General features: G+C 33.4%; 5 protein-coding genes and 1 long non-coding RNA gene across 10 annotated transcripts in view; 4 read left to right on the top strand and 2 right to left on the bottom strand.

Moving 5' to 3' along the window:
* Positions 1–150: 150 nt before the first annotated feature.
* Positions 151–4,615, bottom strand: LOC140975796 (uncharacterized). Of its 4 annotated transcripts, none has more exons than XM_073439722.1 (5): positions 4,582–4,615; positions 1,913–2,037; positions 1,222–1,310; positions 1,038–1,135; positions 151–614 (listed from the first exon to the last, which is right to left on the bottom strand). In XM_073439722.1, the coding sequence occupies exons 2-5, from the start codon at positions 1,920–1,922 to the stop codon at positions 551–553; spliced, it is 261 nt and encodes an 86-aa protein (XP_073295823.1). In that variant the 5' UTR covers positions 1,923–2,037; positions 4,582–4,615; the 3' UTR covers positions 151–550. The 4 variants fall into 4 exon arrangements, with proteins under 4 accessions (XP_073295823.1, XP_073295821.1, XP_073295822.1 ...); XM_073439720.1 differs by lacking the exon at positions 4,582–4,615 and adding an exon at positions 2,587–3,024 and having other exon boundaries at positions 1,913–2,043; XM_073439721.1 differs by lacking the exon at positions 4,582–4,615 and adding an exon at positions 2,587–3,024.
* A 1,506-nt stretch (positions 4,616–6,121) lies between these two features.
* LOC140974833 (dehydration-responsive element-binding protein 3-like) lies at positions 6,122–7,118 on the top strand. The gene has a single exon (XM_073438323.1). It carries the CDS (start codon positions 6,224–6,226, stop codon positions 6,887–6,889), a length of 666 nt encoding a protein of 221 aa, XP_073294424.1. The 5' UTR covers positions 6,122–6,223; the 3' UTR covers positions 6,890–7,118.
* Positions 7,119–7,669: 551 nt separating this feature from the next.
* LOC140975795 (homeobox-leucine zipper protein GLABRA 2-like) overlaps positions 7,670–22,327 on the top strand; it is a 41,175-nt gene continuing 26,517 nt past the window's right edge. Inside the window, exon 1 of the mRNA XM_073439719.1 lies at positions 7,670–7,680. The gene's annotated coding sequence lies outside the window, so the exon portion shown is untranslated. The remainder of the gene's footprint in view (positions 7,681–22,327) is intronic.
* On the top strand, positions 10,113–12,568 carry LOC140974832 (uncharacterized). Its single transcript, XR_012174879.1, has 3 exons — positions 10,113–11,047; positions 11,312–11,477; positions 12,018–12,568. It is a non-coding gene; the product is annotated as an uncharacterized lncRNA (long non-coding RNA).
* On the top strand, positions 15,477–19,204 carry LOC140975794 (transcription factor bHLH68-like). Of its 2 annotated transcripts, XM_073439716.1 has the most exons (8): positions 15,477–15,910; positions 16,309–16,699; positions 17,238–17,312; positions 17,471–17,536; positions 17,867–17,932; positions 18,177–18,248; positions 18,504–18,545; positions 18,825–19,204. In XM_073439716.1, the coding sequence occupies exons 1-8, from the start codon at positions 15,744–15,746 to the stop codon at positions 18,972–18,974; spliced, it is 1,029 nt and encodes a 342-aa protein (XP_073295817.1). In that variant the 5' UTR covers positions 15,477–15,743; the 3' UTR covers positions 18,975–19,204. The 2 variants fall into 2 exon arrangements, with proteins under 2 accessions (XP_073295817.1, XP_073295818.1); XM_073439717.1 differs by lacking the exon at positions 18,504–18,545.
* On the bottom strand, positions 20,582–21,893 carry LOC140974831 (protein PLANT CADMIUM RESISTANCE 8). Its single transcript, XM_073438321.1, has 4 exons — positions 21,665–21,893; positions 21,477–21,548; positions 20,945–21,157; positions 20,582–20,811 (listed from the first exon to the last, which is right to left on the bottom strand). The coding sequence occupies exons 1-4, from the start codon at positions 21,795–21,797 to the stop codon at positions 20,723–20,725; spliced, it is 507 nt and encodes a 168-aa protein (XP_073294422.1). The 5' UTR covers positions 21,798–21,893; the 3' UTR covers positions 20,582–20,722.

Below are 22,327 nucleotides of genomic sequence, written 5' to 3'. Positions count from 1 at the left end.
TTTCTATTTCAATTTCGGAAAATTATTCACAATGTATGTGGACCCGAAGTGGAATTTTATTAAATTTTGGGTTAAAAGTGCAATAACTGCAAGTGAAAAGAAAAAACAGAACGCTAATCAAGAATTTCGGACCAAAAAGGATTGACATGGTAACCACTAACCACATGCTCAGAAAGATACGGAAAAACAAACAGAATCAATTTTTGGTAGTGGAGATACAAAATTTTATCAACGAGAAGATTAAAAAAGAAAATAAAATATTTCATCATCCCCTGCTACATTTCTGCGCATGAATATGACAGAGATAATAATAATTTTTTTTTAAAAAAAAACATCAACACAGTTTTGGTAACATGTCTCGTTCTTTCAGCCCTTCAATGATATGTTTTCTTCTCGTTAAAGCAATCTGTTTTTACTCGAACATATCTGTCCTATTGTCAGGGTAACAAGGCTTAAGATAACGTAGAAGAATTTTCTGGTGTTGAGATGCAAAGCTCCATATCAGTCATCCAAACTGTAAACTTCAAAGAAAGGTTTTTTTTCCATACATTTATTCCTCGGATGTTTTCTGTCCAAATCCAAGTTCTGACATGTCTTGTTTTGCCATCAAATTCCTGCAAAGTCGCACCATATGTTTATTTAAAAAACTCAAGAAGATGCACATGTACCCAGTTTTTTTTGGGAGATTAGATAACATCGTAATGATATCTTCTAATGGAATAAATCCCACCATATAAATACATTTTCCTAGTCATAAACCCAAGAATGCAACAATAAAAAAATATGGAAAATAATTGAAGTTGGATATCAAACTGAGATTTGAGCCAATTCAAATCCCACAGCATGTTGACCTCGAATGCCAATCCGCGGTCATAAAAAACTTGACTACAAGTAAAACTTCAATAAGTTGATCAGAGGGAATTCCATATGTGACTTACAGCTTGAATTGCTAAGGGTAAGGTTCAGTTATCTCATCGTCAATTGCTTGTAAATCAAAATATCGAGTCTTTAAAACCAAAATAACATAATGCACTTACTTTTCCATGCGACATTCCAAGTACCTCTTAGAGAAGTTTCTGCAGTTTTCAGATTTGTGGCCTGAAGACTTCAGACACTTGATGTAGTCTTTTTTCTCCTGCAACAAAAGAAATGTGTCAAATGAGCATACATAAAGCAGTCACCCAGCACCTGCAAGTCTAAATGTATCCAGCTTAATCATACCAGGTCACATAGCAGCATATGATCCAAAGGAAACACTCCTTTTTCGGGCGGCACAGGTCTTGCCCCTCTGTTCCCACCAAATGCCCCCCCTGCATGTTTGAGAACAACAAATATAAGTCGTGATATACAACTAACAGGCGAAGCACAAGCTAGATATTCTACTTTTAAACATTTGAATGGTCTTCTTTCGAATGAAGTTATTCATTTCGAATACCCCAACACATTGGCCTGCAACTTCTACTCACGAATGTTTACCTTGAGTCTCATTATTAGAAATGGATAATGAAACATGATGGGCGTTATCAGAAGATTAGTTACAGAAATAAACAAAGTATCCCTATATTGGAATCTAAGTCCGAACCCAGATTATTTGACATATTTAAACTCAAATCTTTTAAGTCTCGAAACTGGATTTTCAATTGATAATGAAACAACAATCTTCTAGCCACGGACAAGAAACTTAATGAATCAAACAAGAAGCTTTCTCCTTTCATAATTTGAGGTTAAAAAACCAATAATATTTACTCTTCAGCTAGTACCAATCAATCAATGACTTCATAAGATAGATTGCCAGTTACAAATGAAACAATGGGTGTTTAAAATGTGAAGCAAACCTGTACTCCCTTAGTGTACAAGAACATTTAAGATCAAACATTTGACTAAACCTTAGAAGGGGAAACATTCACAGTACCTGCACTCATTTTTCAACTCTCTCCGCAACCTTGGTGGGATAACACCCAATTTCGTCCCAATTGTTTAGGATATTTCAGGTTCAGTTCCTATTCTTACGTGTGAGCTGAAATAATCCCTTTCGTTCTAAAACTTTTCGCAAAATAGTCCAGGCATTAGCTGTAACGTTATAATAATAACAGAATATGCAACAGGAATATCAAGTGAACTAATAAAATCCCCAAATTGGTCAAATAAATGACTTAATATTTCATATTATTCAGTTCATTCCTCCTCCAATTTCTCTTCTCCAAATTGATAGGCATTTCGAAGATCACTTCAGACATTACGGCAAATTTCATTTTATTTTATGTACCATATTTCCTTGCTTTCTTAGCTTCTTTTTTTTGTGTACATGAACCACCTTATTTACTTCTCTTTAATTAACATTTCAATACCTAATTCATTTCATCACGAAAGCAACCGAATTTCAAGAGGCCTGAAGGTTTGGGTTTGCGATCGTCATGGTGGCGCAAATGGTTGTGATGTAGCTTATTATTCTGTATTTGGGTCGAAAATCACGAGGGAAAAAATCAAATTCGAGAGGAAGGGAAAAAAGAATTTTTTTGTGACGAAGCAGAGTAACTACTAACTCCAGAAGACAAAACCAAATGCGAGAGGAAAAACTTATCATACCTCTAAGTGAAATTCAGAGCATGCAAGCGTCTGTCTCGTTGGATGCGATGAATCACAACGAAGCTGCGACCTTGGTGGTGGGCTGATCTTAGCGCTCTGTCGAGTGGAATGAAATTCGGGTTCTGCCGGTTTTAGGGGAAATGGTGGGTGATATCCGTGAAATTAGGTTATTTAATCGACACATTTGGGGATTATCATATCACGTGATATTCACGTGGGTCAAACGACAAGAAAGAAACAACTGGAAACTATTATCCCAAGCCCAACAGCTATATTTGGGGGCTTTTCTTCAATCAGGCCCAAGAAATCAAGTTTTTAGTGAAATTACCAATTTAGACAAGATTCAAATTTTACAATTTTTTCACTTGCCAGCATTGATGGGTTGATCCGTCGTAGCGGGTGGTAACATTACAACTTTAATATTTATAAACATACATCAATTTAAACGTCGTGCGTACCGATTATGAAATGCTTAGTGAGACCCCTAGCTAGCTACCTATTGGGATGGTGGCCGATTATATAGGTTAGGTGACTCCAAAAAAATTTATGAGACTCGAGAGATATTTAAATTTTAAACCTAAAATATATTTATATTATTTGAGCACCTACAATTAATGATAGATATATGGCAAAAACTTGTGTGAGACGGTCTCACGGATTGTATTTGTGAGACAGATCTCTTATTTGGGTCATCCATGAAAAAGTATTACTTTTTATACTAAGAGTACTACTTTTTATTGTGAATATCGATAGGGTTAACCCGTCTCACAGATTAAAATCCGTGAGACGGTCTCACATGAGACCCACTCTAGATATATTACACTAGAGCACGACGATATTGATTTAAAAAAGATTTTAAGGTTGTATTCGGATTGAAGTTATTTAGATAGATTTGATTTCAAACCTACGTCTCGAATCTATTTTATCAGCTTCATGTTTTTTTTAAGGTAAGGAATATATTTTGATAGATGGAGGCTTTGAGTTGTAGACTAGGACTAGGAATAATATGTAGCTTTATATGACATAATAATTCGATTTATAGACCACAATCCCCTATGCACGGGCAACCCTACAAATTCTTCATTCTGTCCTAGCTACTTTCTTCACTTATGGAACATGCCCTCAATGGCCCAAACCCTACAATTTTTATTTTAAAGAGGAAACTCTACAATTTTATTTTATTTGATTTTAGTTGTGAGAGAAGATCATTAATAGGATTGAGTTTCGAACACGAGATTTCATTTCGAATTTAGGACATAGATGTCAAATGACCTAAAAGTCATCGACGAAACTCCACCAATTTTCAACCGCAAGTTCTTTTGTGTGTGTGGCTATGTATCAAATTTTTTGTTTTCTCCGTCATGCACCTTGTCCTGATTAATGAACAAAAAGAAAAGTCTTTATTTTTAAATCTTTTTTTTTTGAATTATGAGTAATGATTGTTATAATTGAATCATTGTCATAAACTTGAGATTTTAGTATCAGATAAATTTGAAAATATTTTTGATTTGTATTCATCGTCGTGGGTGATTAAAAGGAGCCAAAAGAAAAAAAGGTAGGCATTGAAGTGTTGGACACTACAAAAAAAAAAAGGGTAGCGACGGTTTTAGGCGACGATTGTAGCGGCTGTTTGGAGGTCCGTAACAGGAGGTCGCGTCTCTATCTATCTGCGACAGTTTTTCAAAAAACGTCGCCACTAGCGACGGGTATGTTGAACAAAACCGTCGCAGATTTAACGACAGTTTAAATACACACCGTCGCTAATTTAGCTAAGCGACGTTTAACTTACCCGTCGCTAAATGAAAGCGACGGTTTTTGTAAACATCGTCGCTATATTAAGCAACTTTTTTTGAAAGAACCGTAGCTTAATGAATCGACGGTTTTCTGTAAAAAAAAATTAAAATTAATCAAAACACAACGCAAAATTTTATAAATACAATATATTGGAAAAATTAATATTAAATTTTCTGCAAAAAAATGCTTTAAAAACCTGACTTGCGCGAAGATATGCAGATCCACGTAACGCTGGAAGATCACACCAATGAGCAAATATACGAAATTAATACAAAAAAATGTTAGTACAAAGTAAAAAATCGAAAATGCGAAAAAATTGATAGAGATTGGCTACAAAGTAAAAAACCGAAAAGATGTAAATCGCTGAAGTAAATGTTCGCGAACTTCGGTATATAAAGAATCGTAGCGACGGTTTTGAGTTAAACTGTCGCCTCTAGCGACAGTTTTTTTGTACACGGCGACGGTCTGTGACGAATTGTTGCCGATCGGTGCACAACTGTCGCTATTGGCGACGGTTAATAAAAACCGTCGCTAGAGAACCGTTGCCAAATATTGCGACGGTTTTTATTATACCGAACCGTCGCTATTCCAATCTTTTTTAAGGGAAATTAAACTTTACTAAAGCTTGAATCAGCCATTTTCAATTAATTAAGATGGAACCCTTATCTCGTAATGGTCTGTTATCCAACTTTTAACACCCAAAAGGAAAAAGGGTATCCAAGAAAATCAGCAAAATGAAATCTTAATGAGTAATAATTTGAATAATTCAATTTTTAGTGGGGAGGAATGGGTCACGGTCGTATATGTACATTTGTCTTTGTGTAAGCATCGGACAAAATTAAATAAACACGACGCTCCAACGGACAATTAAAATGGACTCATACGTGCGTGATGGAGACAATCACTCGGAGATTTTTATTCGTCAAAGACATATTTTAAAATATATTTTACGAGATTTTGGTTTGTTAATTAATATGGCATAAATTATATATTCATGTTGGTTGTGATTTTTGGCCACGCAATAAGGATAATTGTTTTCTTTCAATATCCAATATTCAAGTTTGGTAATTTGTCCAAAATTATTAACGTTACATTTCTCCTAGTCAAAGAGAGCGTGTACATTCCCATTGGTGAAACGTGATGGTCTTTAAATTACACATTCTAGAATTGGATAAATAATTCGATTTTGTGCACTATTTCATCAAGGGAAATTTTAATTTTGATAATGTAAATTTGGTTATTGTGTGTTGTCATATTTCAGTTTCAGACCGTTATTTTAGAATTTTATAGAATTGATATTTTTTTTTGACACGACGTTGTAAAAAAATACTTTAAATTCATTTAAAATCTAGGTCAGATAATTTCTTTTTTCTTTTTTTTTTTTTAATGTAAGGATAGAATTAGAACTATGGTTAAAATATTTAATATATAGGTAGGTCTCTTGTGAGACGGTCTCACGGGTCTTTATCTGTGAGACAGGTCAACCCTACTGATATTCGCAAGAAAAAGTAATACTTTTAGCATAAAAAGTAATACTTTTTCATGAATGACCCAAATAAGAGATCTGTCTCACAAAACACGACCCATAAGACGACTCACACATGTTTTTGCCTTAATATATATATATATATATATTAAATGAAAAATGTATAAATTAAAAAGAAAATTTGGAATCCGTAGATACCTCTATCAAAGCTCAACTAACTCTTGTTTCCTTGCATATATAAATAAGTGAAATGCATAAACACAATCCTAGCTACCTTCTCTATGTATCGTGTGAATGATATTCGCTTTCCCCAGCCACCATTTTAATTCGTTCATCTAGCTGAGCCACCAGCTTCAGATGGCAAAACCGTCGTCTTCCACCGCCGAGCCTACCGGCAAGAGTGATCAAAACTCTGGTGATAACAATGGAAAGATATGCAAGAAGAGATCAGGAAGAAACAGTGGGGCTAAGCATCCGGTGTACAGGGGAGTGAGAATGCGGAGCTGGGGGAAATGGGTATCCGAGATTCGTCAGCCGCGGAAGAAGTCGCGCATTTGGCTGGGAACTTACTCGTCGGCGGAGATGGCAGCCCGGGCTCACGACGTGGCGGCGTCGAGCATAAAGGGTAGCTCTGCGGTTCTCAATTTCCCGCAACTGAGAGATACCCTGCCACGCCCGGCTTCTCTATCTCCGGCGGACGTGCAAGCGGCGGCGGCGAAAGCGGCGGCCATGGAGGAGCTCAGCCCTATGTGTTCCTCTTCTACGAATTCCAACTGCGCTTCTTCGAATTCTGAAGTACTAAACACGGGGTCGACGGATGAATTGGGAGAGATAATCGAGTTGCCGAGTTTGGAGGGGAGCTTTGACGACTCCGGCGAGTCGGGGAGCAAGTTCCCGCTAGTTGACACGGCGGAAGGGTGGCTGCATCCGCCGTGGTGGGAGCTGGATAGATACTTTTACGACCATTTTCTTGATCAACTGACCGGTACTGGAGATAGTTTGATGAACTCCATGCAGATTTGAGGAATTGAAATGAGCCCACACATTACTGCCAAAAGTATGTGTACTTTGTGCTTTAATAGTTATACCTTTGTTTCTCTTACACATTCAACTGTATTGTACATATTAATATTTTTTATATATATGTTTTCCCTTTTAAATAATTGATTAGTATTTGTGAATGCCAAATTATATGATTGTATACATGTTCAAATTCTCAATAATTAGTAATACAATAATGTGATTGTGATCAGTTGTGACTTCTACTTAGTTCGGGAGAAGATTTGTTATAATTAACTCTCAGATTCGTTTTGTTTCTTCAAATTTGAGATTTTGGTTTCAGATTCACTACCAGAGTTGATGATTTATATTTTGGTTCGTGCATATTTTCTCATTTTAATTGATAATTGAATAACTAAGCTTTAAATGGGGAAATATTACAAATTTTACCATGATATTAGTAATTATATATAATGAGGCAAAAACTTGTGTGAGACGGTCTTTCAGGTCGTATTTTGTGAGACGAATATTTTATTTGGGTCATCCATGAAAAAATATTACTTTTAATGCTAAAAGTATTAATTTTTATTGTGAATGTCGGTAGGATTGATGTGCGTGAGATTAGTCACCCCACATGTCGCATTCTTTTTCTTTAGTGAATTTATTAATTGATTTGAAACTTTTTCTACAAGCTTCAATGTATTAATTTTGTTTCCTTCTAGACATACTTTGATTTAAAAAAAAACAATAAAAGTAAAGGGAGCTATATCATATGTTCCCATAGCTAAGATTGAAAGATGAAAACAAACACTAAACAAAATCTCGTTGGTACGAAAAACTATCAAAATTGAGCTCATATGTTACGTTGAAAAAATAACTAAAATTGAAATGAAAGAAAAATGAAACAATAAGATTTAAAAAAAATGTAGTTTTCTCGAGTTTTAATTAATTGTAATTTTTTTTAAAAAAAATAGCTACGAATTTTGTCCACATCTCAGGTTGGAAAAGTCTAGCGTAATTAATATATATGGATGTTGGTTTTTTTTCAAGGTCAGAAAATCTCACAAATCTTTATCTGTGAAACGAGTCAACTCTATCGATATTCACAATAAAAAAATAATACTTTTAGCATAAAAAATAATATTTTTTCATGAATGACCCAAATAAATGATCCATCTTATAAAATAAAACTCGTGAGATCGTATCACACAAGTTTTTGTTTTTTTTCTTTCAAAATTGTTGCAACCCTGAGTTATTGTTCATTTGCCTGATTTATTTTCTTCCTCTTTGGAGGCATCATTTTTATACTTTAGCTCTTGAGATGTGACGATAAATTGAAATATAATAACAACATATGTATTTTTTTTTGAAATCCGACTATTGTAAAACTCAACTCAAACATGAAATGAAGAAAAAATTTGAAACTCATTGTTCGTAACAAAAGATATCAAATTTATATATAATTAAGCATATGTTTGGATAATTAAAATATCTTAACAAAATATATTAAATTGTCATATAAAACACATAAAATGGAAATAGATAATTTTAATTTTTTTTACAAATAAACATACAAATTTGGGAATTTATTTTTCCCAAGTAAAATAAAAATTCGAGTAGTCGTCAGTCGCTGGCTAACATGTCGACCATATGACTTTTCTTCTGCTTACAGATATTTTTTCATATTTGATTGATAAAAATGAGCATGTGCGAAATTTAATTCACCACTTTAAAACCAAAATGGACCACACTTATAATTCCAAAATTCATTTAAAGATAAATTAAATGATCGGACCACTCTCCCATAAAAATAAAAAAAAATTTAAAAGTTTTAATGAGCAGTAGTCCGTCGCTGATAAGATGTTGGTAGGAAGAATTTCATCGTTATTATTAAAAACATCATTTCCATAAAAAAAATTAAATTGTTTAAATATCTTATAATTTTTTTAATATTATAAATTTTAGGTGAGAGATTATAATATGTACAATATCTTACAGAAAATATCGTAAAATAAGAGTATTTTATATATAAATAATTATTTGAATTATTCTACTCAAACTGTTATATATCATGATTTGATTGATCGTGTCGCCAACTTCTCAATAAATATTGTGTAAACAAATAATTAATGAGTAAAAAGTAGAGCCAGGTTTTGTGAATGATGATGCAATACCTAATCTCATAAATAAAATGCTTAATTATGTAAAATTTTCTTTGATTATCTTTTAATTTCATGCTTGAGTCACGTAATTGTGATACACAACTACGAAATTTGGTGAGATGTACACATCATCTATATACCAATATACAATATTTAATTTAATTTTCTCGGTTTTTTTTCTACTTTAAGTTTATTTTGTGCTACTTATGGGAAAATACGTTGTTTTTGATACATACGAAAACTCTATTTTTTATGATAAAAGAATTCATTATCCTTATTTTTTTATGTGTACATGGTAGTCTTCATAAAATTGGAGGAACTTAATCTAATTTTTAGAGAAGGTCCTGAAAAAATTATATATCGATAGTATCATTTCATCTAAATATTTATTTAATATGTATATATTCATATAAATATTATATTATAAAAGATGAATGCTTAAAAAATATTAAAACTTAAACGAGCGTTTTAAACATTGATTATAAATTTTAACCATCCAAGTTGGACAAAAGAGTCATTTCGGGAATTCTCCCCGAATATCCTACCAACTGTCTGACAAACACCACGTCCAAATTAGGATGCAATCGAATCGAGCCGAACTCTTGAATATTTGAGCTTGGCTCGTTTATAATCGAGCCGAGCTCGAGCTTTATTCAACGAATATATGCATGGCTCATGAACTTATTCAAACCTTTATCGAACCTAAACAAACTTAATAAATATAACTTATATATTTAAATTTTCATTAAATTAACTAATAAGTAAATTATATATTTAAAGAAAAATATATTATTCTTATTAAAATTTGTAAATTTATTATAATAAATAAATTTAATAGATTTTTCTATATATTTCATAATAATATACAAAATCAATAAATCAAATATCAAAACTATTATTTTTTCATTTAAAAGATTACTCATGAACTTACTAACAAACATGTTCACGAACTAACAAGTCGAGTACTGTAAAACTTGAGTTTGTTTTGTTTATCTTAACGAGCTTCATTAAACGAGTTCAAACGAGCTTTTATCGAATTGAGCTTCGAATAGCTCACATACGATTTGGTTCGTTTACCTACTTAGTCCAAATGGCCTACACACTTCACAACATGCCCCCACTCTTTCCGCCCGCCGCCGCCTCACCATACGTTGCGGCTCACGAGACAACCGCGGGCCATTCCTAAAAGGCAGAATCCTGAGCACAGAAGCCATACAAGCAATCCAATCACTGAAACGCTCCCACCGTGCAACGAGCTACTCCGCCAGGAGCACTGCACCCTCGCCCTAGAAGTCTTCTCAACCATCAGGTCATAGTACCGAGCTGATCTCAACATGTACGCCGACTTGGTCTCCTCTCTGGCGAAGAAGGGGTTGACGGCTTGATCGGGAAGCTAGAAATGGAAGGTGGGATTCCCTGCGACGATGACAAGGGACTGTTGAAATTGGTGAAGGCCGTGATCGATGCGGAGAGGAGGGTGTCGACTGTCAGGATTTACGAGCTGATGAAAAGAGTCGGGTCGGGTTCGGTTTTGGTTTTATTCATATATTAACATATATGAATAAAAGGTCCGGGCATTTTCGGGTCGGGTTCGGTTTCTTTGAGCCTCTTGCTTTTAATACTTCAGTTTACATGCGCTCGTACTTTGTAGTTAGAACTGGGCTAGAGTGGCCGGGATTAAAACTCATACATAACATCTCTCAAATTTGATACCCCCTGAGAAATTGTGATGGCAAACAAACATCACTTCAGCTATGAGGATTTCTCACTCCCAAATCATTGAAAATCTTATGTAAAGCTTTCTTGTGATCTTTCAAAGATTTTATTTCTATAAGCTTTATTATATAAGTTAGCCTAAGGAGTGTTTGCTGCTAGTATCGACTCGTCATATATATACACAGGTATAGAAGTCTCATTGAGAGAGCCCTGAAAGCTAGACTAGTATATGGAAGTCCTCAGATGAATCGATCTGTGAGCTTTGAGTACATGAACCGCCAGCTGGTGTGGAATGAAATTCTCGGTGATGTCCCGCTCCTCTTATTCCATTCAGTTAAAAAAAGGAAAAAAAATACTGTTTTAACGAATCAATATACAATATGCTTCTCCATAATCCCTCTATACCTTTGTTGTGTTATATTTTTCGTAGATAAAACATGATTTGTTTATTGATGGGTTTTTCTGATCATATGAATCAATTGAGTGTAGATATGCTAGGAACATCTGTCTCCTTCACGTTGGCTATAGCCTTTAATATTTACATACTGAAGCGTGAAATATTATGCAGGAAATGTCGTTGTTGCTTCTTCCGCTACTCAATTCATCGTCTGTTAAAAATTTTCTCCGTCCATCTCGAAGGATAAATCATCAAGTTTAGAGAGGGATGAAGCTCTATGCCCCATTTGCCAGGCCACCCCAACCACCCCATTTTTAGCTCTCCCATGTCAGCACAGGTAGGTTGATTTTGTTAAAGATTTATTTCAAGTATATGTCACAATCTCTCGCAGAGACCACCCTTCTTAGGGAACACTACGTTATGTTTGTTACCATCTAGGCACTGTTTCATCACGGTCCACATTTTTTCCTCTTGCTTTCTGGTGAGGGATACATCATCTTACTATTTCCTTCACATGGTAGAAGTGAGCCATTACAGAATATAACCTGAATGTTAAAAAAAGGCATAGTGATTTGCTAATTTATAAATGCAATGCTCGGAATCTCAGAAAACCACTGCTTCAATCATGTCTAATAACTGCAACTTGTTGTTTTCTTTTATCACTTGGAACTATGGAGTTGTAATACTTGTGGTTATTTGTGAGATTTTGTATTAAGTTGGACACATACACTTCGATCTCTTTCAGATCCCTTCGATTTTACCACTCAAATCCATGCCGATGTGATCACTGTTTCCATTCAGCTGGCAATCTAACCTGCTTATAGATCTTTTGTGTTTTTTTGCTAAAATTCTTATGCTAATATAATCTTGCCGATAGGTACTGCTAGTACTGTCTACGAACTCACTCGCTGCTCTGCTTCTTCGGCCTTTCGGTGCTCTAGGTGCAACGAACCTTTTATTGCTATAGCGGCATGGGGTTACTGTCAACAAAACTACTAAGAATTCTGAGTAATTATTACTCAAGTTTAACGAAATATCAAATGTTACCACAACTAAAAATGCTCTGTCAAAAATACCAGAAACTGACATCATATTAAAGTTCATTCACTGACCGTACCAAGGAAGGATCAAGTCGTTCCCCATCATTGTAAGGTGCTTCAAAAGCAAGACCGACCTTTGATATTGTATACAAGTTGTGGACTTTTTTTCTTCCTGAAGTTGGAAATGAAATGCCAACAAAAAGAATCCAAATTCAATGATGGATCATGTCACATATACACGTTTTCCCATGATTTCGATTCGTCCAATGTTTTTCATGTCCATTATCGGGTAAAAACCAAGCATCTTTTTTGTATCCGAAACATGTGGAGTGTCCTATGAATTCCTATATATTCTTGAAAAACGATTTAATCCCATTATGCTGGTGGATTTGTGGTCAACTTCTTCTTTAGTTTGAGATACCATTGTGCCAAGATAAATTCATCATTACATCACATATCAGATTGGGCTGAAACATGTAACATGTACCATGTATTCCTGATCGTGACGAGACACACCTAATTTTTTTTTTCCTAAAAAATAATTATTCCATACGAATTCTTGAACTAGTACTATTTGGTGTCAACGGTAAGAAACAACGTTTGATTATATAAAATATTAGATCTATAAATTGTGTATGTATATATTCTATGAAAGAGTCTCCGGATCACAATCAGAGTTCAGTTCTTATCCGAGCTTGTCGAGGTGGGTGGGTCTATTCCATAAATAGGGTGAGAAAAAAGATAAAATTTCAAAAACTTTGGCTTCGATCGTTTTTCATCTGAGCTTTCTCGTTGACATGGATGATTTAAGTAAGATTTGCTTCAACTATTAGACTTTCAAAGTGATTTTCGACCAAATAATGGAAATCTAAATCGAATTATTATGGAACCTATCACCGTTTTCCCCTACCCAATATTATTACGCAAGAACATATTTATTTATTATGTTTAATTAAAAGGGAGGAATCCAATGAAAGAAGCCGACGCTCCAATTTGATTCGAATTTTTTAAAATGCAAATTCAAAGAAACTGATTTGTGTCAAATCTAACTTAAAAGTTGGTTCANATTAACCAATGATAAATAAAAAGTTTTTGTTTTTCTTATATTTTTACTCTAAAGTAGTAGGCATAAGCTGCCGATTGTCAAGATATTATTCTTATGTAGTGGTATCTATAAAGGTGAAATTGTTAATTTTAATTTATAAAGAGTTTTTATAAATAGAGACATTTATGTACGAATATAAATATGAATTTAGACTATGTGGCGACGGTAATAATAAAAAATGAAATTTAAATGAAAGAATATTTATTTTTAGAGGAATAATGAATTTTTTTGTACAATTAATATCTCGAAAATTTTGAGGGGGAAATAAATTCATAATTCTTAAAAATTTCTTCATGGAGGAGACTAAATTCATATTGGGAGTGGCTGGTGGGTCAGACCAAAAAGAATGTTACATTTTCCTTACAATAGTACAATTATAAGTTAATAATAATGCACTAAGTACTATAATCTAAACAAATAAAACTTCAAAATTGTAATAATTAAAATAATCTCAAAAATCCACTTTAAAGATTATTCCCCCTCAATATAAAAAATATACACAGTAGATTGGCAACAACGAAACTTTAATATTTGTTGTTTGTTTAATCTTGTAAGGTCAACAAGAAAACGACTCCCAACGACATAGAAAACTATAAAGCTAAGCTTTTTTATTCATTTAATTACTCAAACCTAATCTTAATTACTCCATTTCATTTCAAAACTTCTCTACTTAATTATGATCTGTTTTACTACCTAATGATAGGAAATTAAATTCTCTCCATGACACACACAATCACAAGCCACTCACCTTCTTCAATAGTACTATGAGTTCGAAGAATATCACTCAGAGTTTGCCTAATGTGGTTTACTTGACTAACATTATTTGTATACTACTACGTTAGTACGAGAGTTTATCCGACATGTACACAAGTTTGAGACTGCGAATTCCATTGTCGTAAACAAAATATTAATAAATCATCATAAGTTTTTGAAATAACAAAATATTTATGCTTCAATAATTATTTAAATTAATATCAAAGAATTTCATGTTGTATTTGCATCAATGAATTTGATGTTAAGGATTTCAAATATCAAATCTCATCGTGTGGTGGATTTCAAATTCATAGTCTTTTCAAATACTGTCTCAAATCCAAATTCTTCGTTAATCCAAACGCAAACTTGTAGAAAATCATCTCTAAAGTTCTTAATTTTAATAAAATGTCTATTTTTTTATACAAAATTTAATTAGCACCAAAAAACATGTCGAATAAAAAGTAATTTACATTCAGAAAAAATGAGGAAATAATTACATTTTTTTTGTATATGCATGCGTGCACGTACACATATATATACGAAAAATTGTAAGAAAATCGAAAATTTGGATAAACCTAAACTGAGAGAGTGAGACGATCGATGTATCTTTCTACTTGATTAATCGAAGTCCTTAGAATCCTCTAGTTATTATCAAAGAAAGATGTTCCGTGGGAAGAATAAATTCTGTGATTTGCTCAAAGTAATAATCTTTTCTACATATATGGAAATGTTTTTATCGTTGTTACTTTACTAAACTTATGGGATTGTTACATACCCATTTCCCCCCAATATAATTATTATTGAGATTAACAATTTAATATAAATACGAATAAAACTTATTTCTTTTATTTTAATATTTTCTTATTACAACAATATGGGGTGTGCGATCTAGGCAAGGACGGAGCCAGGATATTCAATTAAGAGAGGCGAAAATAACTTTTTATCGGATGAACAATTTTTTTTTAAAAAAATTGTTATTGCGAATCTCGAAGGTAACATATCATAGATGAGATAAAGTCGAGGAGGGGCGAGTGCAACCACGGCTCCATCCCTTACCCCGTGGGATTCGATCGAACTCCGGCCTCCCTCACATTGTAGACGAGAGAGGATTATATATATGGAATTTAAGATTTTTCATTGAAGTAATTTGATGATAAAACATTATATTATATATGAATCTAAGCATAAATTTAACCTATATCACTAGCAATTCATAGTTAGCACCCCAATTCAAGGAAATAAGCTCCACGGTCCTTTGTTTTTTGGCCTGAAAACACTCCCCATCAGCTTTTTCTGTCCCACTTTATGACAAAGTTAAAGCAAAAATATATAAAAAGACAACATATATATAATAAAATAAATAAAATTGAAAAAAAATAAAGATTGAAGGGTGAGGAAACAAACAAAAGGCTTCCCCAACCCCACAAGTATAAAATACTCTTATTTGATAAAGACATGGGGTTTCTTCAACCTCTTCTGAGAAAGCATACCAAAATTCTGAAGCTTCAAACAAAGCCTCGTTTTGGTGCCAAAACAAAGAGGATGTCAGAGAGATGGAGAGAGAAAAAATAGATAGATTTTGAAGAAGAAAAAAAACAACAAAGATCGAGAGTGCTAGATTAAGAAAAAGGGTTTCATTTTCTTTTAAAAATTTGAAGAATTTTGGTTAGTTTTGGTGGTGAGTTTTGCTAGTTTTTAGTGACAAATGATGGCCGGAAACCCTAACTGGTGGAGCATGAATGGCATGCATCCACAGTTTTCTCAGTTTGTATATGGCTCTAATATTTCCTCAGTTTCTTCCAACCCTTCTGAATCTGATCATCATCATCCTGAACAAGATTTTCCTGTTAGGTCTTGGAGCCAACTTCTTCTGTAAATTTCTCTACTTCTCTTTTTAGACGAACAATTGAATAAATTTGTTACAGAACCTTTTAATATCGATCTCTAAGTTCTGTGGATGTATAACGTATATGGATTCGCAGAATCTTATTCTTTAATTACTAATTAGCTAGTACTTCTTAGCTGGTATCAGCTTATCCTATTTGCACACTCCTGTTTTTAAATCTGTACGTTTAGCTTTAACAGCTTTTTCATGTGAATCTTAGCAGCCTTATTATAAAATTTTTTAATATTTACCCCATGTATCCATGCTTCTTGGCTATAGTACATATCTAAGAACAAATTGTTTAATTTTTACTGGTACATATATGTATGTATTGGTGATATTACTTGTTAATTCCGGTGAATTTATGTATTTTGAACATGGTCAGAGGTGGATTATCTGGTAATGAAGAGGAAAACAGGTTTGCTGGAAGTCTTTTTCTGCAGCAAAAGAAGTTGGAGAATTGGGAAGACCAAGTTTTGAATTTGAACCCAACTTTTACAAGGGATTGTGCTATTAATCTTGATGTGAAGCAAGAAGTTTCTCAGGCCAACAGTTGCCATCTTTTTCCTGGGCATCTAGATTATGATCATTTTCAGGCCAATAATTCACAGACATCTAATTCTAGTTGGGCACATCATCAAGTCATGCCTGTTTCTTCTCCCACGTCTTGTATTACAAATTTGAGTAACAGCTTGTTGAATTTCTCCGGTGGGAAGGGGTCAGCAGCCACCACGGAGGGAAAGAATAATCGGCATAATCAAGAGCATTCATCTGAGGTAAGAAATTAAGCAAGATGGATATACATACATACAGGTAGATAGATACGCACACATGAATTAGACTCTGGAGAAACAACTACCTGATGTACTAACCTTATGCATGTTTCTAAAAATATCAGTTAACGAAAAACGTAAGGAATCCATAAGATTATTTCAGGATTCAAAGTCTTTAGCTCGATTATTATGTCTGTGAAACCATTATGATTATGTGTTAATTATATAGATGAATCCTCTATTTCTGATCATAACTGGAGTGTGTGTATGAACACTTGGGGTAATAAATTGTGGAAAAAAAGAAGAAGAGATCTTTAATGTCCAAAGACTCGTTATTACCACATGAAAACACATAAAGCAACGAACTTTATGATTTTCTTTGCACGCTACTATGATTTAATTATTAAACACATGCTTTACAAAGAACCCTTCAAAAAAATTTGTATTATTCTTACGCGAAAATATAGTTTTTTAGCTGTAAGATTCTCCTCCATGGCTTGTCTTCTTGATTGCTATTCTTTTATGTTTCCTTTGTCAAAAGTGCAACAGCACTGGGACTGGTGGGGTATCTAAGAAGGCTAGGGTTCAACAGTCTTCATCTCAACCAGCTTTGAAGGTCAGGAATCTCTCTCTTTCTCAAAAATACACCATCTGATTGCAATGGAACAATAATGGTTAAATTTTAATTCTTGGTTTCATTTATAGTTAATCCATCAGATTCTTGAGAAAAATACCGAACTCAAATTCTATGCAAATTTCACAAATTTTACACAGGTGAGAAAGGAGAAGTTAGGAGATAGAATTACAGCCCTCCACCAAATTGTTTCTCCATTTGGAAAGGTAAATGAAATCCCACCAACTTGTTTATATCTCTACTGTAAAAAAACTTATTATCACTTCATAACAACCTTCATTTACTTTAAATGCTGTTAAATGAATACTAATTAAAACATAAATAAAACTGTGCAAAAGCAAAAAATCTGGTTTTATTAGCATAAGCCCATAAAGAAAACCAAATCACACATACAAAAATAACCCAAAAATACCAAAAATATTCCTCTTTTATTTAAACTTTATTTCTCTCACCATCTAGGGTTGTCTTTTGAAATTAAAGTAGAGCTTTGATAAAAATAACTTTGGGGGGTGTTGTGGCATGTTTCTCTTTTGCAGACTGACACTGCCTCTGTCTTGTCAGAAGCCATTGGTTACATTAGATTCCTTCAGAGTCAAATTGAGGTAATATTATTTCGCTCTTTCCATTTTTCCTTATAATTATTCTTAATTTTAGCTAAAAAATATCAGTGAATGCATGTTGTTTCATTTCAGCGAATTCTAGTACCAACCTTTCTTGGAACTATTTGTTTTTCTTTCATGTTAGAATTAAATTGGAATGGTAAGTAACATCCCATTGAACAGTTAAAAGTTTTAGAACAAATTATATAATCTCTTTTCCTTTCCTTTTTTTTTTTGGGAAATACAGGCGCTAAGCTCTCCATATATGCGCAGTACTTCAGGAAATACCTCACAGCATTGTGCAAGTAATCTTAGAATGGTAACATATTTAATGATTCAGTTGAAATGACTATTTAATATATTTTAAAAAAATAAAATTCGTATTTGGGCACAATNTGTTGCTCATATAAAAACATTTTTACACATTTTCCAATGCGAGACAGAGATTTTTCACACGCACAAATTTCACAGCATACACTGTGTTGCTAAATAGGAATGGGAATGTCGAATAATTTGATTTTTTTCCCGAATATAATAATATGATTTTCAAGAAAGTTGATTTCTTTTTCGCTAGGTTCAAGAAAGAAATTGTTTATTTCACGAAGAGCCTAGCCAGGTATGCTTTATTGGATCCATAAATTACCTAATAAAGAGGAATTTAATTAATTAATTATTAAATTAGTATATTATTTGTTCTAAAAGATAAAATTGTCTGTGAAAAAACAAGCATTTATTCTTTTTATGCTCCGGTTTACTTAGAACAATACGAAGATTATTGAAGTTTATTCATTTATTAACATAGAGTTTGTATATTTAAACTATGGTTTTTCACTAAAACTATATTAATCTATTTCGCGACATTCAAAATTAGATTAATTGATTAATTTACATACAGGAGTCACAAGACCTAGGAGGACTGAAGGATTTGAGAAGTAGAGGGCTTTGCCTGGTTTCCATCTCTTGCACTCAACATGTTGGAAATGACAATATCATCGGAGCCGATTACTGGGCCCCGCCGCCACCTGCTCTTGGCGGTGGCTTCTGACTTTCCGATCGATCGGCACTGCCGGAAATGCATCGTCGAGTAGTACCCCTTCTGATTTTCTGTAACATCAGAAGCAGTCATTCTCCAAAACTCCTACGGCTCTGACTGCTTCTGATGCTACAGCTTGCTGTGTTACCATCAATGTTCGTGTATTTTCTTGAAAATTAGTTCACCTTATAAATAATCTGTTTAGTAGCTAACTTATTAAACATACATGCATGCATGTTTAATCTGCTAGCCTTTTCATGTACTAATTGTATTTCAAAATTTTACGAACGAACCTAGTACGCATACGTGCATGTATGTGTGTTTTTAATTTGAATAATTTTTTTCCTTCACTAAATGTTTAGTATACATATATGTATGTATATATATATATGATCATATATATATTCTTCAGGTGTTCAGGCCAGATTATCAAACTAATGAGTGAGTTGAAATTTATGGGAAATTAAAGATAATTAATATAATCAATGCAGACCAATACTATATATCAATGAATTCACAAAATAAATCTTTTATACCTTATTTTCCGAATGAAATTGTTTAGGAAGAAAAGAACACAACTCACATAACCCAAACTTGCAAACAATTCACAAAATTCAAGCTTTAATTCAAGCATTCTAGTCTTTTTTTTTTCTACTTTCAAATATTTCACATCATTTTCATTCCATATTTCAACTTTTATTATATTTTTCATGTTCTTTATTCTTCTTGATTGTGTAAATACAATATTCATGTCTAGGAATTTATTTGTCAATTTAAACATTGTTTTTCATTCAAACCCTTTGTCTTTAATGCATATTAACTTAGGATATCAAAACTAACGATTACATTAGGAATTCAGAGTCGTTTTTTCTTAGAAGTTAGATTGTGAAAAGATTGCACAAGAAGTTTCTTAGAAGTGGGTAGGGTCAATGGCCAATGGGAAAATAAAATTTGTGGGTAAGCAAAGGTCAACACTTAATCATCCATTCATCATCATATACTAAAATAACAATAAGATGGGGTTGTCATTTTTTGCTTTTCAAAAGGGCTCTTACATCTTTGTTTCATTTTTGTATTATGGTAAATGTAGAAAGTCAAATACATGTTAGGACATTGGGCAATGGTTAGAATTGTGTAGTGATAAATTAGAACTTATGTCTATTATATTAAAAACCGAAAGTAACCATTTTTTTTTAAAAAAAAAGTTATTTATAAAATAAGAATATTTATTTAAAATGACATATTATATCAGCTCCTTTCACGTGGAAGCCAAAGTGTAGGACTAATTGGTCGGGCTAGTCCACTTTCATTATTGCAAAGAAAATATATTAAGAAAGGTCCAACAAAGACACAATATTGGTCCTAAACGAACGAATTAAGCCCAACCCAACATAATTTGTGGTTCATGATCACAAACTTAGAGGTTGAGAAACTCATAATCAACTATAGAAAGTGAAGTGCTAGAAAATTTCAAGAAACTCTAAAATTTTTAGCATAAAATCGAAAATGATTCACTCGAATCACGGTTCTTTACGTGTTAGTAGACGTAAATGATAATGAATTAATCAGCTTTTTCAACAGATTATATCATTGAGTCGACACAAATAAGATGCAACGAGTGTGCGTCGATAGCTTGTTTTGCATTTATTGAACACACGAGACAAATAAATAACTATCATGAACATATATGCCATGAAAGGAAAAAAAATTTAGAAACACACGAGAGCTCATAAGATTGAAAATTCGAGATTCATTTGTTCTTAAGTGAACATATTTTGAGCTGGTGGAGGAGTGTTCATCGTCTGGTTTATGCGTTGCATTTCCATTTGAGCAAGGATTCCATTCCATCCTGCAAATAATACCCAAAAAAGTTAGACGTTAGTTTTCCCATAAGTCGGTGTAGTGAAGAAATATAATGTTAAAATTTGAGAAGATGTTGGTAATATACTGATCTATACATGTCACAGATATCATATATATACCTTGTGAGGGATCGAGACCTCTAATCTTGAGCTCTCTATACTCTTGACAAAGAGAACAATATGCGCAAAAAATGTGAGAAATCACATCTTGATATGGAGCTTCTACAAGATGATATCTAGTCCTTAGCTTATTTCTGTACTTGGCCCCCATCAGCCATTGGGAACATAAAGCAGGCATCATTAACAGATACATGAAACTTCCCATCGGACAAGCTGCAATCATTCATTCGCTCAAGCTGTTAGATCATGATAAGTAATCAAGAAATAAAAGATTATCATCTTTGAAACCCGGAGAAAGATTGAGCTAAAAAATAGACTCTAGCCTGTCGTCTTAAATTATCGATGAAAAGAGTATATTATTATGGGAACAGCTCAATAAAGTTACATATTCTTCGGGACCGGACAGTGTAAGAGAAATCATGGAAATATGAAATCTGATAAGATGCCTCAAAACACTATAAGAAGTTCGAATTAATGGACAAGGAAAATAAGAGCATGCATGTGAATTAAGCATTAGAATCTGAGGGTTTACTGAGTTCTCCTTGATCCATGACTTCTGCTATCTGTCCGAATGTCACGCAGGGAAGCAATGCTGTCATGATAGCTGCAAAAACAAGTCTTGCTTGGTAAGTATCTAAAAAAGTGGAGCAAATGAACTTGAAAGAATACTAATTGTAGCTAGCTAGCTAGCTAGTAAGTAAGAAAAATGACTAAAATTACCATTAGTTTGATCTAGATGGCAATCGAACAATTGAGTGCTCCATGGGTGTCCAACGAATGCGGGTTGTCCCGTCTGATAATTTTGAGGATGAAAGGTCGGCTCGTGTTGAGGTGGGTTCTCCACTCTAACCATTTCCAACAATTTTCAAGAGCTTTGGTAATTCTATTCAAGAATCAAACTGATCTTTAACTTGTTTATTTGTAATCTTTTTATTTTTATTATACATATATATACAAACACACACATACACAAAGGAAAGGAAAACTGAGTAGTGGGCATTGGACTAGGAAAGGTCGATTATTTTACAGCTGGAATTTCCGAATTCAACCACTATTTTTTTTAGAAATTGACCTTCAGTCTCAGCAGTCGATTTTTTTTGTGTTCAGNTTCCGAATTCAACCACTATTTTTTTTAGAAATTGACCTTCAGTCTCCAGCAGTCGATTTTTTTTGTGTTCAATCTCTGGGTACTTTTTTAATACCACATTTCCACATGAAGTGTACCATATTTTGTATGACATAATACTACAATTTTGTGGGTAAAAAATGAACCCAAAAAAATATTTGATTGAAGATTTTTCATCCAACTTAATTTTTTTTCTTCGTAGTAACGCGTAAACGTACAAAAGCCTTGGAGGAAGATTTTGTCGTGATGTGAAATCA

Source organism: Primulina huaijiensis, chromosome 4 (genome assembly GCF_012295235.1).
Source record: "Primulina huaijiensis isolate GDHJ02 chromosome 4, ASM1229523v2, whole genome shotgun sequence".
NCBI lineage: Eukaryota > Viridiplantae > Streptophyta > Magnoliopsida > Lamiales > Gesneriaceae > Primulina > Primulina huaijiensis.
Note: the sequence above shows the minus strand (reverse complement) of the source record. Positions and strands in the feature narration are given on the sequence as shown.